This window comes from Grammomys surdaster, unplaced genomic scaffold (assembly GCF_004785775.1).
Source record: "Grammomys surdaster isolate TR1022 unplaced genomic scaffold, NIH_TR_1.0 126076, whole genome shotgun sequence".
Classification (NCBI taxonomy): Eukaryota; Metazoa; Chordata; class Mammalia; order Rodentia; family Muridae; genus Grammomys; species Grammomys surdaster.
In genome coordinates, this window is record NW_021620885.1 from 1,312,457 (window position 1) to 1,334,272 (window position 21,816).

General features: G+C 41.3%; 1 protein-coding gene across 2 annotated transcripts in view; it reads right to left on the reverse strand.

Annotated features, from left to right (window-relative positions):
* The window catches only part of Man2a1 (mannosidase alpha class 2A member 1), a 170,032-nt gene that overhangs the window by 107,404 nt on the left and 40,812 nt on the right, over positions 1 to 21,816 (reverse strand). For both annotated transcript variants that reach the window (XM_028755697.1, XM_028755698.1), the window contains exons 4-5: positions 19,119 to 19,290; positions 4,811 to 4,938 (exon numbers count right to left, since the gene is read on the reverse strand). In XM_028755697.1, coding sequence (XP_028611530.1) covers positions 4,811 to 4,938; positions 19,119 to 19,290 — 300 coding nt within the window. The remainder of the gene's footprint in view (positions 1 to 4,810; positions 4,939 to 19,118; positions 19,291 to 21,816) is intronic.

Below are 21,816 nucleotides of genomic sequence, written 5' to 3' on the forward strand. Positions count from 1 at the left end.
AGAGGAGGAGGAGGAGGAAGAAGAGGAGGAGGAAGAGGAGGAAGAGGTGGTGGTGGAGGAGGAGGAGGAGGAGAGAGGGAGAGAGGGAGAGAGGGAGAGATGGAGAGAGGGAGAGAGGGAGAGAGGGAGAGAGGGAGAGAGGGAGAGAGGGAGAGAGGGAGAGAGAGAGAAGAAAGAGAGAAAAAGAGACCCAGACAGGGACAGAGAGAGTAATAAAATCTTAAACAACAAATGAACAATTGTAGGATGGTAGGAAATCTCCACATAGCATACACATGAGCTCAGATTCCCACAGACAGGGAACGAAGACTTGAAAACAGCAAAACCAGCAAAACCATGGGCAATGAACACCAGTCACACCCCATCCTCAGCTCAGAAAGAGACTCAAGGAGAAACAATGAAGTCACTTCTATTTCCTGAAATTGTTACCTGCAAAGTCTAGCACAAGAAATATTGGCCAAACTATGGAACAAATTCATTGCTAGTTAAATGTACAATAGTAAAAGCACTTTGAGAAGCTCCCTCATACCTACAGCAAGCCTATTGCCAGGATTTATCAGACAGTGAAGCACACACCTAGAAAAAGCTGGTACATAACTGCACAAACACCTGTGTCGCACAGCTAACACCTAGACGCACACTATCGACAGCTGACAGGAATCTAGTTTAAAAGTCAAACACTACTCAGCCATGAACAGAAGTGAGTTAGCAACATATACTCAAACCTATCACAAAAACTTTCTGGTAGTGAAAAGATATAAAATCGTTGTACAAAAAAAAAAAATCAATACACATAGCTATACATACTACCTGTAACTACTCCTAACTGAAATCAAGAAAATAAATCCCATTTACAATGGCAGCTAACAAAATAAAGGATCTAGAACCAAGTTCAACAAAGAAGCCAAACTTTCACAAGAGAAGCTGTGAAAACGTGGCTGGGGAACTAAGGATCTACACAAATGCAAACGTGACTCATGGTCATGCATCAGGATTTGTCCGGTTAACATGGGATTGTTTCTTGTTTAGCCAACATATTCCAGATATTCCCCCTGCATTTATTTACTTATTTTTTATTATGTGTATATAAGTGTTTTGCCTGCCTGTAAAAGTATGTGCACAGGTTGCATGAAGTATCTAAGAAGCCAGGAAAAGGGCATCAGATCCTGTAGAACTGGAGTTAGAAGCAGTTATGAGCCAATAGGGTTTCATGTATCTCAAGCTAGCCTGCAATCTACTAGGTAGACAAGGCTGACCTCAAACTCCCAAATCCCCTGCCTCCACCTCCTGAGTGATGGGATTAGAGGTGTGTGCACCATTATGAACAGTCTAAGTGATGCTAAGAATCGAACGCAGGGCCTTGAGCTGAGCCATATCTACTTTTATGTACATACTACGTCATTTTGTTAAAGGAACCGTGCATTTGGTATTTAGTATTCTAGAACCAATCCCCAGAGCCACGAAGGCAGGGCTTCTTTACAAAAAGGCAAAAAAGGAACCTGTGACAGAGGCACATCAGACTATAGGTAAGTGCACGTTATTACACATGAATCTGTCTCAACCGAGTTGTAAGACAAAAGTATACTGAACAAAGAAACTAAACGCAAAGGAGTATGCTGTAAGTCCATATGTGAGTTCTTGAAAAAGAGAAAATCCTCTACAGAAACAGGGAGCATTTGGCTGGAAGGTGGAGAGGGGGATGAGAGAATGCCCCTGGCTAAGGATGAAACCAGTAAGTATATCTGTCAAAACTCACCAATCTCTCAAGATTCATGCATTGAACTATGTGTAAGCCATATCTCAACAAATGATAAAGAAAAATCCAAAAGTCCATGTTTTTATACAATGAATCTCTTTGCTTAGGACATATTTCAACATTTAAGGGAAGGGGCCATTCTGTGCAGGTCGGTAAGTTTTCCCTCACTCCCACACAATCACTATGGTGTGCTGACTTGTTAAAGCTTATGAGCCTGTACCATCCCCTCCCAACATCCCTCACCACCTGTGGCAGTCAGAACTGGGCCCAGGATCCCTGTCCCTCACCAGCTGCAGCATTCAGGAGAGCAGGTCCTGGATCATGTCTGGACAGCACGGTAGTGCTAGCCCAGGTCTAAGAGGAGTGGGTGAATCAGCCCCAGGACAGGGCAAGGGAGAGCCGACCCTGCTACTCTGCTCTGAGGTGGCAACTCTGCTCTGAGGTGGTAAGGATGCTACAGTGGTGATGCTCTCCCTTGCCCTGGTCTCTCACCACCTGAAGCAATCAGGAAAACTGGCCCTAGAGTCAAGAAAGCAGGAGAGCTGGCCTCGCTTTTCTCTGGCTTCAGTGGTCCCTGCACATGTCAAGGCAGCACAGGGGAGCTAGCTCTGGAGGTATGGGTGCTGGTCCCAAGAGCTGAGAGCAGGAAAGCTGATCCTGCCTCCTGCCAATGGCAGCATTGGGTGGCCTAGCTGAAACAGTGCTGAAAAGCTCACCCTAGTGGTGCAGATAAGGAAGAGCTGGTAGGTTGCCCAGCTCAGCTACCACCCAGGCTCAGATCGAAGGTTTGGAACTGGCCCACCCCAAAATCTGTATATTTGTGAACAGTTGGAACATGTAAAAGGGTCAGTCCTGCTCATGCAAATCTGCAGGATCCCCATGACACACAGCAACAACAGGATATCTGGGAGGAGTCCTAGTAAGGATTCAATACTGATGGTGTCACAGCAGCCAGAGACCTCAAGCCAGACCAATGACTCTTACAATGAATATTTGCAAGTAAAGATATGTGGATAGAGGATACATTGTGGCACACAGTGTGACATACTACAGCTTCCATGCTGAGATATTTTCTATTCGTTGGTTTTTGTTGTTGTTGGTGGTGGTGGTGGTGGTGGAGGTGGTGGTGTGTGCATGCGTGAATGTTTGCATGCGTGCATGAGTGTTTTAGCAGGGAGTTTGCAATGATCAAAAGTAGATATAAGGGGATGGGAGATGAGTAGGACTGTGGTTCATGATGTGAAACACAAAGAATGAATGAAAAGTTTAAAATACATAATATATGCACGTAACATGAAAAAAATAGAAATGTTATCTCAATGGAGTTTTCCTTTGATTAGTATGACCTGTCCTTCCCAGTCTCTTTTGATTAACTTTGGCTTGAAGTCTATTTTGTTAGATATTCAAATAACTACACCACCTTGCTTCTTAGGTCCATTTTCTAAGATTATCTTTATCCTATCCTTTTACCCTGAGGTAATGTCTATCCTTGATGTTAAGGTGTGTTTCTTATATGCAGCAGGAAAATGGGTCCTGTTTTCACACCCCCCTGTGACTCAGGATAGTGTTAAGGCACCAAAGATAAAAGGAACATTGACCAGAGGAGGACATGTTCCAAAGAGTCAGCCCCATATGCACATGTAATCCTTCTAGCAACCAATCAGAAGAATATGTGTGACATGCTATCAACTGAGAAACTCATCACACATTCAGTGCCCGGGACTTCTACTGGGCGCTACTCACACAAGCACAAGCATGCTAAGGTGCCAGGTTCCTGAAGAAAGCAAAACATGATATGCTTTAAAAAGCAGTAAATCACTCTAATTTAAAGACTCCAAGAGTCTAGTAACAGCCAAGGGCCGACTCATTAGAAAGGTTTTTGAGGTTAGAATCTCAGCCCAGCTGTAACAATGCATTTCCACAGATGCAGTATCTGCAATGTATTCTCCAAGTTTCCAAAAACAATTACAACTGCAACAGTGGTATGAGAAGAGAAAAAAGATTGAAGTGAATGTGTCAAAATGTTAGTGGGTGTGTCATAATGTTAGGCATGTGTGGAAGTTTTCTGGGATTACTTCGAAGTAGATTTAAAATTGTGTTAAAATAAAAAGGAAAGAAATAATTATAATAATGGGAGACTTTAATTCCTAATGGAGAAAAAATAAAAATTATCCAGAAATAACCTCAATAAAAACCACAAATGCTTATCATAAAGAAAAGCATAAAAGCTACACTGAGATATGAAATACTTGCAAAGAACTTCATGTTGTGTGGCAGGCATAAAGGAGATGCCAGTGAGTGCTAGTTTTTGGTGAGTTGTACAGGATGTCTGATGCTGTCAGCCCAACATCCTCCTCCATGGGTCCAGTCACACAGAGGACCTGCCATCACAGTCCAGGTGAGATCGCTCACTGCCCTAGGAGACTACTGCCTTAAAACAAGTCTTGTACCTCAGCATTAAGCACATGGCTATTAGGCCAATGAGATTAACTACTGAAGAAAAAAACAACAACAAAAAACCAAAAACCTCATCCTGGAGTTGGGGAGAAGGGGAGCGGGAAGGGAATATTTCTGCTGCCTAGGGCCATCTTTCTTACACTGCCTAGAAAAAAACAGGGTACAGACCAACACACAAACAAAGTGAGCCCAAGGAAACAATCTCAATAATGTAAGTTACATTCCCTGTAGCTACCACAACTCCTCTACCTCCAGAGCTCTCCATAATGTAACACATAAATGCCTTCTATTTTTTTCCCACCCTCAATTTGAATTAAGCTAATAATAAGGTCTTGACTCTTACCTACAAGTATTAACTAATATATAATTAAAATAATAAGCTTCTAAACAAATGAAAATCAATAAATAAGATATAAAACAAGATGGGTAATTTCAGTGAAACTACCATATGTCTATATAGTTGAGACCCAATAAATATAATTAATAAAGGATAAATTGTTCAACAATTTAGGGAAAATATTTCAGATCCCCCTTAAGTGTTACTTCCCAAAACAACCCAAATGAAGGGGGAGGGGAGGAACAGACATAAATACATACCTAGATTTTTTTCCAGCCATTGATGCCCTTCAATTAGTTGGTCAATTAAGGCAAAATAATGTGGAGTGGCTTCATCAGGCATAACCCAGCCACCTGTCACAATTTCAAGCTGACCATTCTGTAGTAAACTAGGAAGGAGACAAACAGAGTTAAGATAGCAAAGTTCACAGAAGAAAAGAAAAGACATAAATATCTAATGTCAATCTTTACAAATGGCCAGTAATTACATGAGGGAGGGGGAAAATTAGTTTAAACAAGTAATTGAATTTCAACTCCAGGCCTTGAGAATAAAGTACTCATAATAAAGGATCTTGGGTGATTCTTCTTTTCCTCTGACACTTTTCCCACACAGGCATAACACAAAGACTCCTCACAGCAGGAGCTGTGTGGTTTGTTTCTGAATCTCACTTGGTCCCTGTGTTTGGTGTTTGGAGGGCTGCCATTTCAAGGATGGTATCTGTTCCAATATACCATATCAAAAGGTGGCATTTACCTCTGTCCCTGGGACACACAAGGTAATTAAGCACACTGCTTGGTAAATACAGCAATTAACTACCATGCTTCTGTTTTACTAAATTGTGGGCTATGTAGCTCCTTTTTTTATATGATTGGTTGAAAAGCTGTGTCATTATTGTTATTTGTCTGTTGAGTATTCCTTTGCAATAATATCATACAATAAGTACTAATTGTTAATTATGAACATAACTTTCTCTAAGAAGAAAAGAAAAGAATGAGCACCAGAAACTTGAAAGCATCCACAGAAGTAGAGAAGTTGAAGATTGTATCTGCAATCTCAAAGACTGTCAGTTTGTGAGGTGTAGAAGTCCTGAGAGCCAGCAAGTTTCATCAAGACATGACCAGAAAGAGCTGGAATTTCTAAAACCTGCCCTTATTTAAGAATCCATCTAAGTCCAAGATTATGCAGCCCTCCTCTCTTGTGGACAATAGGCTTTTTTAGTTTCTTATTCTGCACTGACCCTTAGGTCTAACTTTGCCACACTCCAGAGGCCATACGGATTGGATCACTGTCCTCAAAACATAGGTTGGTACCTGCGTGTAAGCACAGCCTGGTGTGCAGAGGGTGTAAGCTCAGGCTGTCGTGTAGAGGCTAACCCCTACCCATCAAACACGAGCATGCTATCAATTTTGTTATCTCACTCTCCTAGTCAGCACGTATTTTGGAAATGTTCAGATATAATTGCTTAAAAACAAATTATTTGCTGGGCTTGACTAGACAGAACCTACAAGTCAATAAGAACTAAAGTGAAATAGAAAAAAAATAATTCCAGCTGCAACTATTATTAGCAAATCCCCTTCCTTGAGATGCCGTGGATGCTCCTCTGATGCAACATCTGGGTTCCTTTCTGTACACAATGGTTATCCTAATGACTAAGCCTCTTTCTTACTAAATGGTACCAAGCAATTTCATATTGCTCCTCCTCATCAGCCTGGATGGTTCCAGCTGCCTTGGTGTCTCAACTCGACTATAATTCATCCAGAAGTCTCCATGGGTCCCCGAGCAATTCAGCACTTCTCTCTACCTCCTCAGTATACAACATAGCCTTTATCACAAACTAAAATTACTTGTTTATTCTTGTCTGCCTCTCCTGTAAGCACCAGGAGAGCGGAGATTAGCATGTGCCATTACATGCCTGGCACCGAACAGCCCGCTTTGAGAAATAGATTCACGAGACTGTCCATTTAATATTTGTAATTAACGAGTAGATTAAATTAGGTCAAGATCAGATATAAAATAAATCAGTAAGAATAAGGTCATTTAGAATGGAGTTCCAATAATGTTGAGAGTGGCAGAAAACAAGGAAGAGGACCAGAGAGGGTTGATAAAAACTTATCTCTGGGAAATCTGGGTATGACTGGAGCAAGAAGAGATGCATACTGTGACAACACAAAGGTGACTTGAAGTTCCCAAGTCTATGTGTTCAATAGACAGATATTAGTGAACACTGGGAGTGAGGAGGGAGACGTCGATTTGCAGTAATGAGCATAATTCAGTCTGGGCTAGTCAATGACAGCTGGGTTTCCAAGGGGGGTGGGTGGACTCAATGCAAAGTCGGATGAGGAGGTGCCTAGGTCTCACAGACTCGAAGGAAATGACGTTTGATGGGAAATCTTTAAAAAGGAAGTCTAAAGGACAGCCACAGGTCAGGTAGGAAGAGAGGAATTGCAATTGATGGGAAGTGTTAGATACATCCGAGAGAAACATCTAGAAAAGAGTCAAGACACAAAACTAGCCCTTACAATTTTATAGGGACTTCCAATAAAATGTGTGCCTTTTTTTCTATAAAAGATTAAAGTCATGATAACTAACACAGGACACAAAAGTGAATCCAACTCTCAAGCTGAGAAATTGTTCAAATACTGGCATTCATATAGGCATCAGAGAGAATTTTTGTAAATCACAATAAAAGGCCAAGATTATGGCACAGAAACCAAGGGTCTTCCTATAAAATGTGTGCCTTTTTTTCTATAAAAGAGTAGGCTTTTAAGAAAATCTGCATGAGCAGGCCAAAACCAGAACAAGAGCATGGCAGAAAAAGAACAATTGTAGTTATCCTAGCATAGTTTATCTAATCAAACAAGACAGAACACTAAGTGGAAGAAAGCTGTGTGAATCTTAGAGATGCAGCCACAGCCTATATACTACATCAAGAACAGAGATAACCAGGTTTGCAACTTCACCTACTCCATGGCGGTTTCTGTTTTCCTATCTGGTGACCCTTTGAATCATCCATAAGAAACAGAAAACAAAAAACAACAAAAAAAAACAGATTATAAAGCCAAATGTCTCACGGGCACGAAGGTATGGCTTGACAGACATGCTTATTAACATAGACAGAAGAACCTGCCTTGCAACCATTCACCCACTCACCATGATCAACAAGAACAAAAAGGTGCACGCAAAACTGTGAGTGTACAAGAGGCATCACACTTAAAATCCCTGCTTTTTGCCATCACATGAAACTTAATAAGGCTATAACTGTACTTCCTAGACTTCAATAATAAAAAGAGCAAGGAGTGGGATTCACCTGCACCTATAAGAAGTGGCACTTCTGGGTACATAGTGTTCAGCAGCATCAGATGAAGCGTTTCTGCGAGAAGCAGAAGAACAAGCAAACCACGCATGTCTGTACTGTGAAACCTGTGTCTTCGTCTCGCTACTGGAAGACACTCAGCTTTCTGGGAAACTTTTTCAATGTACACGCCATAATCTTCATAGACATGAAAGCTGCATGTGTACAGGAAAAGGGAGAGTACACATGGAGCTAATGTAAGAGCCCACGTGAGAGCTTCTACGTTTAAAGCCACCGAGGCTCACATGTCACTTACTATAATGGTGGCTAGCTGCCTGGTTGAGGACATTAACCATGCCTCTACTTCAGCACTGGGCAATTGGGTATAAAGCGCTTAGAGAAGTAACTGATCAGAAATAAGCTGAGTGTATCTGTCACTGCTCATTTTGCCCAAGACACAGATTTTACACTTCAGGATTTACTGAAGTGCTCAAGGAGCTGTAAATCACTTTTAGCAAATGTCATGTCTTCCTCCACGAAGAGTCATCAGACATTTGGAATTTGGTCACACACAGAAGGATATACTCAAAGAGTTCTTCTCCCTAATGGGAAAATTGTTACAGACAACTTGGTAGCAAACAATGCATCATTTAGCAAGCTTCAAAGAATCACAAATTAATTTCACATGAGAAAGTGAGATGAATTTGTAATCGTGCATTGTGGGAAATATGAAATGATAGGAGATGACATACTGGGTTCCATTCTTAAATATGAAATTAGTTACATGGTGTCTCCCATGGAATCAATTCATGCCCAGGACACCTTCGAATCAGATCACCTGATGCACAGCCTTCTGTGTGGAGTATACAGTGGAAAAGCAGAAAGAAGACTTGTTTTAAGCCCTTCCATATGCTAATCTGGGATCCTAGTATTCTCTAATATTCTGGAGGCCAGCCTTCAAAGACCAAAGATGGAGTATAAGGAAAACAACTGAGTCATCTGTACTACTCCTTCCTCATTTCATTTGGATTGCTCCCTCCCTTCAACCTGTTGTCAGTATCTTAGCAGCCTAAGGCATTCTCCCTTCTAACACTGGTCTAACACTGGCTCTTAGGAATGTACTACCAACTGTCACATCCTGCACAAAGCTCAACAGAGCTATCACCTTTCATAAAATCTAAAACCCTCTTTCATAACATTCATAACTTACACTAATTAGACACCTGCATCTCCACTGTCGTTTCCTCCAACAGAGCATAAACTCCAGAAGGGCAAGAATTCCCTGTTGATCATTTAACATTTAGGAGTCCCTAACAGAAAAAAAAAAAAAAAGTAAGAAAGGGATACCAATAACACACAAGAGAAACAAAGAATAAGTGTTGGCGATTTCAGAAATGACTGATTTCTCAAAAGGAAATGTAACCTCATTCGAGAAGCTGAATGGAGAGCGAGGATTAGCATGTGAAGCATGCTGTGAAGCCAGATGTCTGAAACAGGTATCTGCCCATGTTGCCCCCATGCTCTATACAACTGAAGACTGCATATACACCAGCAAAGTCAGACAGTATTAACACCAAAGATAAATGACACGCTCTGCATTAGCAAGGGACAAGAAACAAACTACAGGGTCACCGGCTGGCAGTGATTAAGCTAAGTCCCTTTCATAAAAGATTTTCTAAAAGTTGTTCAAAAAATGTATTTCAAGGCTGGGCAGTGGTGGTACACACCTTAAATCTCACCACTCAGGAGTCAGAGCCAAGCGGATAACTGAGTTTGAGGCCTGGTCTACAAAGCGAGCTCTAGGGAAGTCAGCACTAATTCACCTTTTCTTGCCAAGTAGGATTCTATTGGTGTGTTAGTCTACCATCTTGTTGGCAGACACTTGAGCCATTTCCAGTCTGCTGTGTGTATGGACGAGTCTTTTTGTGAATATGATTTCATCTCTCTCATGTCAATTTCTAGATCAGCTCCTCACACACAACACATATGTTTGTTTGGAAAAGTCTTCAGAAGTCATCCCCTTAAGTTCCAACAGTGAGCCACTACTATGTTCTAGCTGCTGCACCTTCTCCCCAACCTTTGCTGCTACCCCTCTTACATAACAGCTCGGAGCAGTAACTTCTGAAGGCCTTTCATATCCTCTGCCATGAGGCTGTGCCTAAGCAACCTCTTGCAGTGTCTGAGGTGTCAAGTTCTTGCCAATCACAGTGCCAATCACAGTTTTCTCCTTAGAACCTCCAGTGTCTTCCCCATCCTCTCACATCTTCTTGACTGGAGTTTTAGTCACCCTCAGATTCATCCTGAATACTAGACGCTTCCAAGCCTCACTGAAAACAACACTTTTTCAATAGCGTGCTTAGCTGTGCCCTCGTTGTTCACTGAGGACTTACTCTGGTTCTTAGCACAGTAAATATTTGTCAAATGAAGAACACTGTAAGTAGGGGAAGGTTCTGAGGTGAGGTAATACCCTACCTGAGTCATGGGAAAGATTAGGTATGAAACTACTCAATGCATAAAACAACAGCGTGTATATGAAGACAGCAGCAGGTCAGTATGCTGGAAGTCTGGCTCCATGCCATCCTGAAGGCACTGAGGCATGCCTAAGGGCGAAATGTAAGGTGGGAGGCAACCGCAACAGAGCTGAGCAAGACATCAACGTCAAAGACAGGGTGGACATTGTGACCTTTTGAGTGTCACTGAAGCATCTTAGAGCATAGAGGTAACACAGGGAGAAAAGTGTGCTGGTGAAGTAAAGGGAAGTCTGGCAACAGGAAGACAACTGGAGACAGATCTGGAGTCTGAGTCCAAGAACACGAACAGGCAGATCTGAGAGGGATTTGGGCCTAATTGGGCATGGTACTGAGTTCTAGAGAAACATCCCTACTCTGGTCCTTCCTCCATGCCCACTAACAAAAAGCCTGATGCAATAGACAGAGCAGGTTTTGGATCTTGCCAAATCATTAACCATGGAAGATGAAGGAAGTCAAGACTGGGCTTTAGACTTCCAGTACTGGGCAATAGCATTCTAGAAGCAGAAGTGGGCAGAGATCTCTACGAGTTCAAGGTCAGCCTCATCTCACAGATAGTTCCAGAGCAACTAGGGGTAACAGAGAGAGACTGTCTCAAAAAACAAACAAACAAAACAGTGACTAGGCATCCCAAATTGAGTGTCACCTCATAGGTGAGAAAGCAGTCACTTCAGAGCTGCATGCACTGCTCTGATGAAACCCTGCAGGTTCCTCACACCATCTAAATCTGTAGCCGACTTCAAACTTTACAAAACACATTGACTTCACGCTCTCTGTAAATTTTACAGCAGCCTTTGGTTAAAACCCATAAAATCAGACTGGTATAAATGTATAATAATGAGACAGTGAAGAGCATTAATGGTCCATTTTTCAGGAAAAACCCAAAGTGTGCATGAGTTAAGTCTTAGGATTTAAGCAAGAAGCAGCAAATGTTTCTGAGCTCAGTGAAATTTTTACTTAAATACAAAACTGAAGAAAAAGTAACAGGGTGCTTAGAATATTAGATGAAAAGCCTGTGCCTTTTTTGGAAAAGTGATGAAGTGCATAGATATGATAAAAATACAGTCGATACTGACTGATGTTCAGCAGACACGAAATACATATTTCACACCAAAAATAAAAACAAAACAAACAAAAACAAAAAACACAGTGTGGCTGGTCAAAACATGAGTAAACACACCATGTTCCAGGTTCCAGCCAGTCAGCAGGTTTCTGCATGAAACACTGCTCATTACAGCTGGAGCAGATGCAGCACAGAGGCCATCCCACTGTCTTAGGGGCCCAGGGTAGAGCTAAGCCAGCCAAAGGAAAAGAAAGCTAAGGAGTAACTCTTGACAGAATTGAACTTCAATCAGCGGCTTCACATCCCAGTGGATTAGAAACATTACGCAGTATTTCACCACAGACAGCCAAAACTATCCACATGTAAAGCCAGGAAGGTAAACAAAACAAGTGTGGACAGAAAATGTGCTGAAGGCTTAATGGAAGGGTGTTTCTTTTAAATCCTCTGGATACTTGCTCCAAGGGGGCACTACAACTACAATTGCTTAAATTATTTTGAATTACAATAGGTTACAGAAAGCTCGGTGCTGTCTGCATGGATTTCTTCATTAGTTACCTTGAGTTTCATTTTTAAAGGTTTATGATCCTGAATGATACACCACTGTGGGGGACAGAACACGAGTTGTTGCAGGCTGATCACATGACACTTCAGCGGTTTCTGGTAAGTCCCGCATCAATCTGTCCTCTTTGGCTTCAGTGTACTCTGGTGGAATCCACAGACCTGCCACATAGTAGCTAGCTTGTACATTTAGGTTTAGACATTTGCCCTGTAGCTCATTTACGACAGGAGTTCCAAAATTGTCAGTTACCTATTTAGCACTAATTTTAAATAATTGGAACAAAAATCTAAGGTTGTATTAAGTTTGCTGCAAAATGCACAGACATGGCCTATTATTTAGGCACACTGTGGACTCTCAGTTCAAGTAAGAAAACAAATGTCATTGTTCTAGATCAGTGGTCTCAACCTGCGTGTTGAGACCCCTGGGGTGGGGATTGTACCCTTTCACAGCAGTTCCCTATGACCATCAGAAAACAAAGACAATTATATTATGATTCATAACAGTATTATAATTACAGTTATGAAGTAGCTGTAAAAAATAATTTTATGGTTGGAAGGTCATCACAACTGTATTGAGGAACTGTATTAAAGGGTCACAGCATTTAGAAGGTTGAAAAGCAGTGAACTACATCTATAGTCAGGAGGCATAATGGAAAACTTAGATGAAATTAAAACTCAATTTTCTGAAACAGTTTTATGGGTTTTTTTGTATGGTTGGGTTTCTTTTGGTCAAAGAAAATGGTGCCATTCCCTCACTGAGCCCTTTACTTCCTGATGCCAAAGAAGCAGCTTCCAAATAGTTTTCTTAAGAGGACAGACAGTGCTCTCAATTACCATCTTGTTTTAAGTATGGAGATGAATCGCACAAAACATTGATTTGTGGCATTTTGGCACATATGAAAACCAGTCAGGTATTAACAGCTTTATACGCCTCTGCCTATGTAAAGTGGACAACAGCAAGAGAAAAATAAAGAGATGAAAATGTCCCAGGGATGAACCAATAAGGGACCATCATTTCTCACTGAGTAGGGAAATGTAATATACAGTTACCTCTGAGCCTACAATGACTGTCTGGAAATCCAGACAGTCCTCTGCCATGGACCTGGTTCTCGGAGGCTCCAGCACCACCCCTCTTTTGTAGAACCAAGGACTATAAGGAAGCTGAATGTTGGACACTAACCACAATCTCTTTTCTTCCAGAATTTTCCCCCCATGCACACTGATTTTAGCAGCTCTAATCCATGAACCTCCTACCTTGGTTCCCTGTGTTTCACGAGTTAGCAAATGATAATTACTGAGGAAAGATGGATGTATTTACAGTTTGTCCAGAAGTAGAAAGTGAAAGCCTGTACCTTCCCAGTGTTAGCAGTGTTTCAATTCTACAGAAGAGATGAACTAAAGGCCGCAGGACAGGCGTGTGTTGATTTGTGTGGAACCTGTTAGACCTGTCTAAAGTCTCTTCTGGGAGGCCCAGGGGATCCAGCCCTTTCCTCTACTAGCTCTGGAAATCTTAATTCCTAAAGGTCCTTTGGTTTAGGATCTCAGCTTCACCTCCTGCAGTACCTGACCTGCCATGTCTGGAATCCAAGCCTGCCTCACTTTACCGCACACAGGAGGCAGCAAGCGCAGTATCCTCCTATCTCCTATCATAGCAGCAAGCACAGTACCCTCCTATATCCTATCATAGCTGGCCTCCATCAGGTGACACACACACACACAAGCTAGTCCAGACTCAGGGCTCCATAGTTTCACCAAGGAAAAGCGAAAAATGGCAGCAGTGGGCACTTCTTCTCCAGGACTTCTTAAAAGCCCCAGGTCCCAATTCCCACTTCCTCTGACCCACCTGCTAGACTTCCAACTCTCAAAACCTCTTCTAGGATTCCTTCCCCCAACAAAGGCGCAGAGGAGGGATATCATCTAGCTTTCTCAGAAAAGAAACTGCATTGGGGGAAGATTCTGAGGCATAAGCAATCAAGGCCAAGGCCAAAAGTCCAGGCTCCATGATGGGCTGGAGGAAACTGAGGTCAGGATGGTCCACAGGGCCACACCATAGACAGGGAAGTACAGACTACGCCTGTCTTCTCCCCTCCCCTCCACTGTCAACTCTCATCTCACTCAAGATTCAGAGTCCTGAAAATTACTACGCTGAGTGACTGAGTCCGCTTACCTGTCTGGTAAGGACAGAATGGTGGAGAATGGGACCTCCCTGCCTGAGAGACCATTTCCCAAAACAAACAGATATGAAGGTATGTGATAAATACCACAAGGAAAACGGCAACATGTGGACAGAGAAGCAAGAGCTGTTAAGCACTTTAGACTATATTCGTGGACAATTCCCAGGATGAATAAACCTGTTTGCACTCGAGAATGAACATAAACACTTGGCCTTATAGACAATCGTACATAAAGTTAAGGCAAAGCATTCAATGAGAGGAAGAGGTGGACTCAATGGAGAAGGGAGTGGGGGTGCTCTTGAGAAAGAACTCCAAAGATGCAATAAAATACAGTGAGAACAGTCAACACTGAAATGCAGGAGGAGGGGAAGGAGAAGGGAAAGGAGGAGAGGAGGAGGAAGAAGAAGAGGAGGAAGAGGAGGAGGAGGAGGAGCAGCAGCAGCAGCAGACCCAAGAGGCAGAAAGAAGAGCCAAAAGCCGCCCCCAGCTGAGGACAGCAGAGCTCATACTTGGAAGAAGTCGAAGTGCTGATGAACAAGAACTAGTTCCATGCTCCATAGGTCGTACTGGATGAAAACTTAAAGAGCTTCATGTTCTTGAATACTAAAAGCTTCTGAGCACAGGGTAAAAAAAAAAAATCTTCAATGAAGCATTATATAAGCAAGCTTTTTAAAGATGGAGCAAAAACATAAATTTATAATTAACTTCCTATTAAAAGATGAAGACTTTCAAGATGACTTCAGGACTAAAACTTACAGAAAGTGTCCAAGAAAAATATTCCAAGTAGAAAATAAAACTATAAAAATAAGAGCCACTAATAGTTATTAGTAATTTTTTAAAAGCCTCTGTAAGGCTAGGTGTGTGTGTGTGTGTGTGTGTGTGTGTGTGTGTGTGTGTAGAGTACTTGTGTAGTATTGAAGAGGTCCTGGGTTTGACTCTCAGCACTGCAAAAATAGCCAATGAAATGTGTTAGTGTGTTAAGTAAGCATCATATTTATATTAATTCAATCCTCATAAAACTCCAATAGAATAGGCTGTAGTGTTGACCCCATTTGACAAATACACTGCAATACAGAAATGTTAAATAATCTGCCAAAAATAATGAAGATTGTCAGGATTTGAACCCAGGCAGCCTGGCCACCATGCTCAGCCTGTTCACACTTTCCATTCCAAATACGCTGTCCTTAAAGTAAAAAGAAGCCACAGCAGTGGTTGTGACAGCAATACTAGCCATTGAGTAAAAAGCCAATTCTTCAATGCTGAAAGAGATGGCTGATTCTTATGAAGAATCAATAGCATGGGAATGCCCAGAGCGTTGCAATCCTGTCCTATTTCAGGACTGTTGTGTGTGTGTGTGGGGGGGGGGAGTAGATGGATGGATGGACAGATGGATGGATGGACAGATGCATGGATGATGGACGGACAGATGGATGGATGGATGGACGGACAGACGGATGGATGGATGATGAATGGACAGACTAATGAAAAAAGGAATGAGCAAAGGATCAGGAAGAAAACAGGGAGACGAATGGAATTCTGGTAAGGTAAAAGCAGCTAGAATGTTGTCAGCTCTGCTATGAATACCTGCTTTAGAAAGGAATTTGGGCCAGAGAGATGTTTCAGTGGATAAAGGTGCTTACCATCAAGTCTGATGACCTAAATTCAAACCCCAGAAACCATGTGGAGAGAACCAACTCCCACAAGTTGCCCTCTGACCTCTGCATGCCCACACGGACACCCAACACATAAAAAATAAACAAACAAATTAATGTAAGAAAAAGGGAAAAGCACTGATTGGTTCAACTAGTGAAAAACTTGCAGTGCCTTTGTATAATGTAGTCCCTGAGAAGCTGAGGGCAGGGGACTGGGCCTCGGTGAGCCCAGTCCTGCAGGAATGCACAAATCAGGATTTTGTCCAATACACTCAGCTCATCACGATGCAACTCACACATCCCTGCTGCACACTTTACAACAGCTTCCAGAAAACTGCTATGATCCCACTGCTCAGCTCTGTCCTCCTGACAGTCACATCCACAAGCACACTTCAGTACTTTTTCAAGATAAACTGACCGATGTCTTGTAACATGTATGCAACTCGTCGCAGATTGACCCTGTATAGACAAACTGAACTGGGTCCTTTCTTGGGCTTCCTTTTCCAGGGTCTTCTGTGTCATTAAGGACACTGTTGGCTGCTCAGCACTTCTCACATATCTATTTTTCATGACCCCTGTGCTTGCACTGTGTAACTGTGTAGAGCAGTGGTTTTTAGGAAGGGAATGTGGCGCGGCAGAAGAGCTGACTGCACACAGTAGTTACAAAATGCTTGCCCATGAAATGCATGTAAAATAACCCCCTCTTCAGGCACCAACACAGGCTTCAACACTGCTCTTGGAAGACTGAAACTTGTAGAGTTCATACTCACAGGCCACTAGATATACACACTAATTATAAATAAATACAGCTACAGAACCAGAACTTACAAGTTGCAAAGTATTCTCCGGCATCTACTAGTCAGAAAACCAAAAAAAAAGAAAGAAAGAAAGAAAAAGAGAACAAAACAAAAACAAAAAAACTAAACAAAATAAAACAAACAAAAAACCAGTAAAGTACAGTTGCCAAGTATTCCAGTATTTAGAGAAAAATGTAATGAGAAAAAGCAAAGCAAAACAAAAAAACCCCAACACTAGTTAGTTAAACTAGTGATAAAGGAAAGAAGGCAGATGTGTACTATCTATGAGGATAGGTGGACTGCCCATTTTAGCACTAGTGCAAGCATAGAGAAAAAAATCAGAAAAGATGAAGAGCTGAAAAGAGAGAGGGTAAAAGCCAGTAAACTAGAAATTCCCTCTGGGTGGAATGGGAGCCAGCAAAGACCAACAAAAATAATGAAAGGTTTTAGGCAGTCTCATTTTTAAAATAAAAAAAAATCAGATAAATAATTCTGAAAACAAAAATAACAAGTGGGATAGATTCATCAAATTTAAGTAATTTCTAACTTTCTGTTACTTTTTGGAAAATATGTATCAATGAGTAAGGTGTAAACAACTAAAATTCTTCTTAAATCTTAGTTCTTGGCACTGACGAGCCTGCAATAAAGCAAACACCAGCTCTAAGTAACTTTGTAAGAGTTCCGAGTTTTAGAAGGTACCAAACGGTAGGAGGATCTAAGCTATGGGTGAAGGATGCTGTGTGGTGTTCTCCCTCTTCTCTCCCTTCTGCTCTATGCTTTGTGTATCAGGTACCTCAGTCTGTTAGTCTCTGTCTCTTTCTGATGTGACCCTCCCTCTCCTCTGTGTGTGTGTGTGCGTGTGTGTGTGTGTGTGTGTGTGTGTAAGAGAGAGAGACAGAGACAGAGGCAGAGACAGAGAGACAAAGACAGAGAGAGAGAGAGAGAGAGAGAGAGAGAGAGAGAGAATATGATGTTAATCTAAACCATTACTAATATTTCAATTTAGAAAGACAAGAAACATTACATAATTCTTTGGAATTGCAGATTGCAGATTCTCTTGTGTAAAACGGATCCTGTCAACCCTCGCTACTATGGCAGCACTTGTGATGGAGGAAGAGTGGCTTCTCCTATGACCATGCTAGTTCCTCGGTTTATTCTTATGTCCTCAGAGCCTGTCTCTCTCTCCTAGCTAACCATGCAAAACCAGTGAGGAAGGACAATTTCCAGTGAATATAGTACTCATCAATTCTCCTCAAGTTATCATTAGACGCTCATGCCAATCTATTAAAATCTAAAGATACTTTCTGATGAGGTAGGAAGAAACTTAAATTACTTCTAAAATCCTTTGGGAAAATTAAATTGTTACTCATTAAAAGGTTTTTCAATACAGAAAGACAGATTTAAGCTGTCAGTTATTGAAATATTATAAAATTCTAATAATTCTACATAAGCATCATCAAGATCCATGAAACACATCAGAAAGTTCAAGTAATTGAATATTTTAGTGCACTAAAGATGCCACTTCCTGTTGGTAGAAAAGGCTGGACATACTAAAGACACACCATGTGTACAAACGTCTCAGCAGGTGCATCCTAAACAGGGCGGACAAAACACTGTCAGGTACAGCACAGTGATCCTCACTGAGCCAGGGTCCTGGACTGTAAAGCAAGCATCTATGTCCTAGAGCAGGGGAGAGAGTGGCCAGTCATGACTGGCAGTACCCGGAGCAGTAACTACTTTATCAAGAGCTATGCAGACACAATAAATGAATATTCCCTCACAATGCCTAGCTCCTCAAAACAAATGCACTTAGATCAGAAAGCTCCCCAAATATCAACTTTTAAATCATTAAATGAGGATCTTAAAAAACTCGTGATTAAAAATAAAAGTATAAGATAAAAATCAACTCTGTACCTTAACCGTACATTGAGAAATACACAGCTCTGGCAGCCACAGCAAAAGACAAAAGACTAACAACTAGACCACATAAAAAGCTGGTCTGTATATCATGAACTAAAATGGAAATAAATCCTCAGGAGAAGATACAGCCCTAAAAATGAGTAAAAATGAAGCACTGAGTCACGCCACCAAAACAAAACTAAAAATCAACCACTTTTGTTTATAAGAAAATATGCAAAATTATCGGCAAAATGTAAAACCAAATTATTTTTCAGGCATGTTGGCCATGGTTTTGAAAAATTACATTGTTGAAAAGAGGCAGAGACACTGACATTTATATTTAGAAAACCAAGCAATGACCCTTCTGAAAAGCCCTTAAAATAAGAATGCCTTTGATGCAGCGAGCCCATTTCTAGGACAGAGGATGAACATAAGGATCTCAAGAAAAAGGCTTTGCTTCCTTTTCTCTGGAAGGACCTGAAATCAATAGAATGCAAGATGAGAAGAAGACCATCAGCCATAAAGCTAAGAATTCACCTCAAAACTCAATGTTTGTTATGGATCTTTAATATCACTAAAATAAAAAAAAAAGTTTTGGAACAAACCTTTTTACAGCTTCCTTCTTCGGATTATCTATAATATCCCACCATTTTGCAAGGTAGGAGATCTCAGACCACATAAACTTCCTGCTTGAGTCTTCTTTCAGCTTTAGGACCATGTTATTAAAAATATACTGAGTCTTGTCTCTAAAGTAGTCATTGAAAGTCTTCAACCAACCTAAATCAAGACACAAATACACCACAAAGGTCCGATTGAGATGGCTGATTTCAATGTAGTTGCATTCCACCGAGTTACCATTGATACCCTTAGCTCGTTCAGTCAAATCAAGACCACATTTTAAAAACTAACAATTGTGTTCAATTAGTGAAATTCTCTTTTAGGTGACAGGAAAGTAAAACCCTACTGCCACTGAAATGATGAAATATTCAGACATTGTACAAAAATTTAAAAAAGAAGTGAAAGCAATTAACTAAAGCTTAAAGAAGCAGTAATTTATTATGTTTAACAATTAATCAATTACTTATTCTAGGTAAGGATTTTTTATCTAAATAGTACTAACAAATACTACTCTCATAATTTGGGATCATGTTCCCTCTCATCATACAGCTGAACTCCCCACCCATCCAATAAAATTAAGACAAAGGAAGGCACATACAAGCTAAGCTGTAACGCCCGCAGCAAAGCAATATCGTTATTACAGCGCTGATATGAATACTGAGCACAGCATTCTGCCAAAAATAGGCTCTTTCTTCCCCAAAGATGTCATCATGCAATTTCCTAGGAGCACAGAATAACACTAACTACACAACAAAAGTAAGCATGTCAATGTTACCCGCCCCCACAAGTAAAGAACTTGATTCCCTAATTTACCCACCTACTTCCCAAATAACCTGGAGGTTAGTCCCCCAAATCATTAGCATTTGAGTTGTACAAAACATTCTTAACAAGACTCACAGGTCCAAGCTCAGGTCTACCAGATGGATGACTAGGATGGCAAAGGCTCCAGCGCATACAGCCACCAACTGCGCATACAGCCACCAACTGCACAGACTGCTGATGAACAAAGTGGACCCCTGGGGATGATTTGTTCCCAGGTCTACAATCTTAAAGGGAAGAGCACTGCTACTTGCACTTGAACTACTATTCACCTGTTACCGAAATTCACACATTCAAGAGACCTGAAGGACAGGGAGTCCAAACAGCACTTGTTTACCTATAACTTTAACTCCTGGTCTATACTGCATTTGCTAGTGGGGACAAAAAAGGTTAAAGGTCCCTAGGGAAGTGCATATGGGACACCTGCTTCAATGGTGTACTCTGAAAGGTTCTGCAGATATGGCTATTTCTCCAGGTTGCTGGGTACCTGCAACACTCAAACTCAGCTGTGACAGTATGACGTCAGATTTTCTTTGTAAGACATTCTTAATCTAGGGCACATTTGAGCTGGCTTATTATCAGAATGTATTCTGGATAGTTTTGAGTTTTCCATGTTAGATTAAAAAGCCTGTACCTTCAGCAAAACTCCAAGATCTCTCTTGTAAGAGTAGTATGCAAGGAATTCCATCTTGTTTCACCAGGGCACGAGCTACAAGCCTGCATCAGGCACAAGACCCAGACCTCCACCGAGATTCACAGAGAGAAGCAAAGAAGTTGCTGTCTGCCCTTAAATGAGGGTGTCCTTCCCAATAGTGTTGAGTTTGAAGATACGAGTGTACACGGCTAAGCATAGAAGGAGGAGGTAACTTGGAACCTAAAACGTCAGAGAATGGCTGCCAGTCTTCTTTCCTATCAACAGCCTGGCAGTGATCCTTCCCATCTGTACACTTACATGCGGGAAAGGCAAAAGTTAAAAGGGCATTCTGTGTCGGGCCTTGAAATCCTAGCTCTTCCTCCTCAGATTGTGACTATAATGAAAATAAGGTCTTAAAAAGAGTTAATAAAGGTAAAATAGTGTAATAAAAGGAGAACTTAATCTTATATAATACTAGGACCCAGGGACCTAAGCACAGAGAAACCTGCCAGGGCAGAGGAGGAAAAAGGTCAGTAAAAGCCAAAAAGCCAAGGAGAAAGGAAGAAGAAAAAAAAAAAGAAAAAAAAAGCCTACCAATGCTGAATCCTTGACTTGCCGTCTCTGACCTTGAGTTGCACTGGAGCCTCTCAGCCTGTAGTGCTTCGTTACACAGTCAGGGAGACTAATGCAGCCCGAGAACTACTAATGGTACCTCTTTTTAAAAACTAAGCATTCCAATATTGATTTATCAGCCCCCATCACAGTGTTTGATGTAATATTCTATATCTAGCTACACAGCACAAGATCAAGCTGAGTCCACAGATATAAAAGCAAACACTATGACCACGTATGTGGGACAAGGACCACTGAAACACCGAAGGGCTCAATTAGAATTATCATCTTTAGAATGTCGAGTATACCTCTTGCATGAATTCTAGCAAAGGAGAATGCTAATCCTCTAGACAAAATTAAGTAACTCTGGGCAGTAGAAAGCCTGCAAAATAAAAATAAAAAACCTCCCATAATCCAGCATAAAAGGCAAAGTAAGAGAACTGCTTTTATCAAAGACCTTTGTAAAAGTGTAACTATGTATTCCAACAGCAGAAACTTGTTCCTAACAGAGATCACTGCGTTTCAAAGACCATTTATCACAAGAGTTTTCATGGAGAAACTACAATGCTTGATTCATCCACTCTGCCTTCAACACTTCATTTGCCCTTCAACAATCCGGC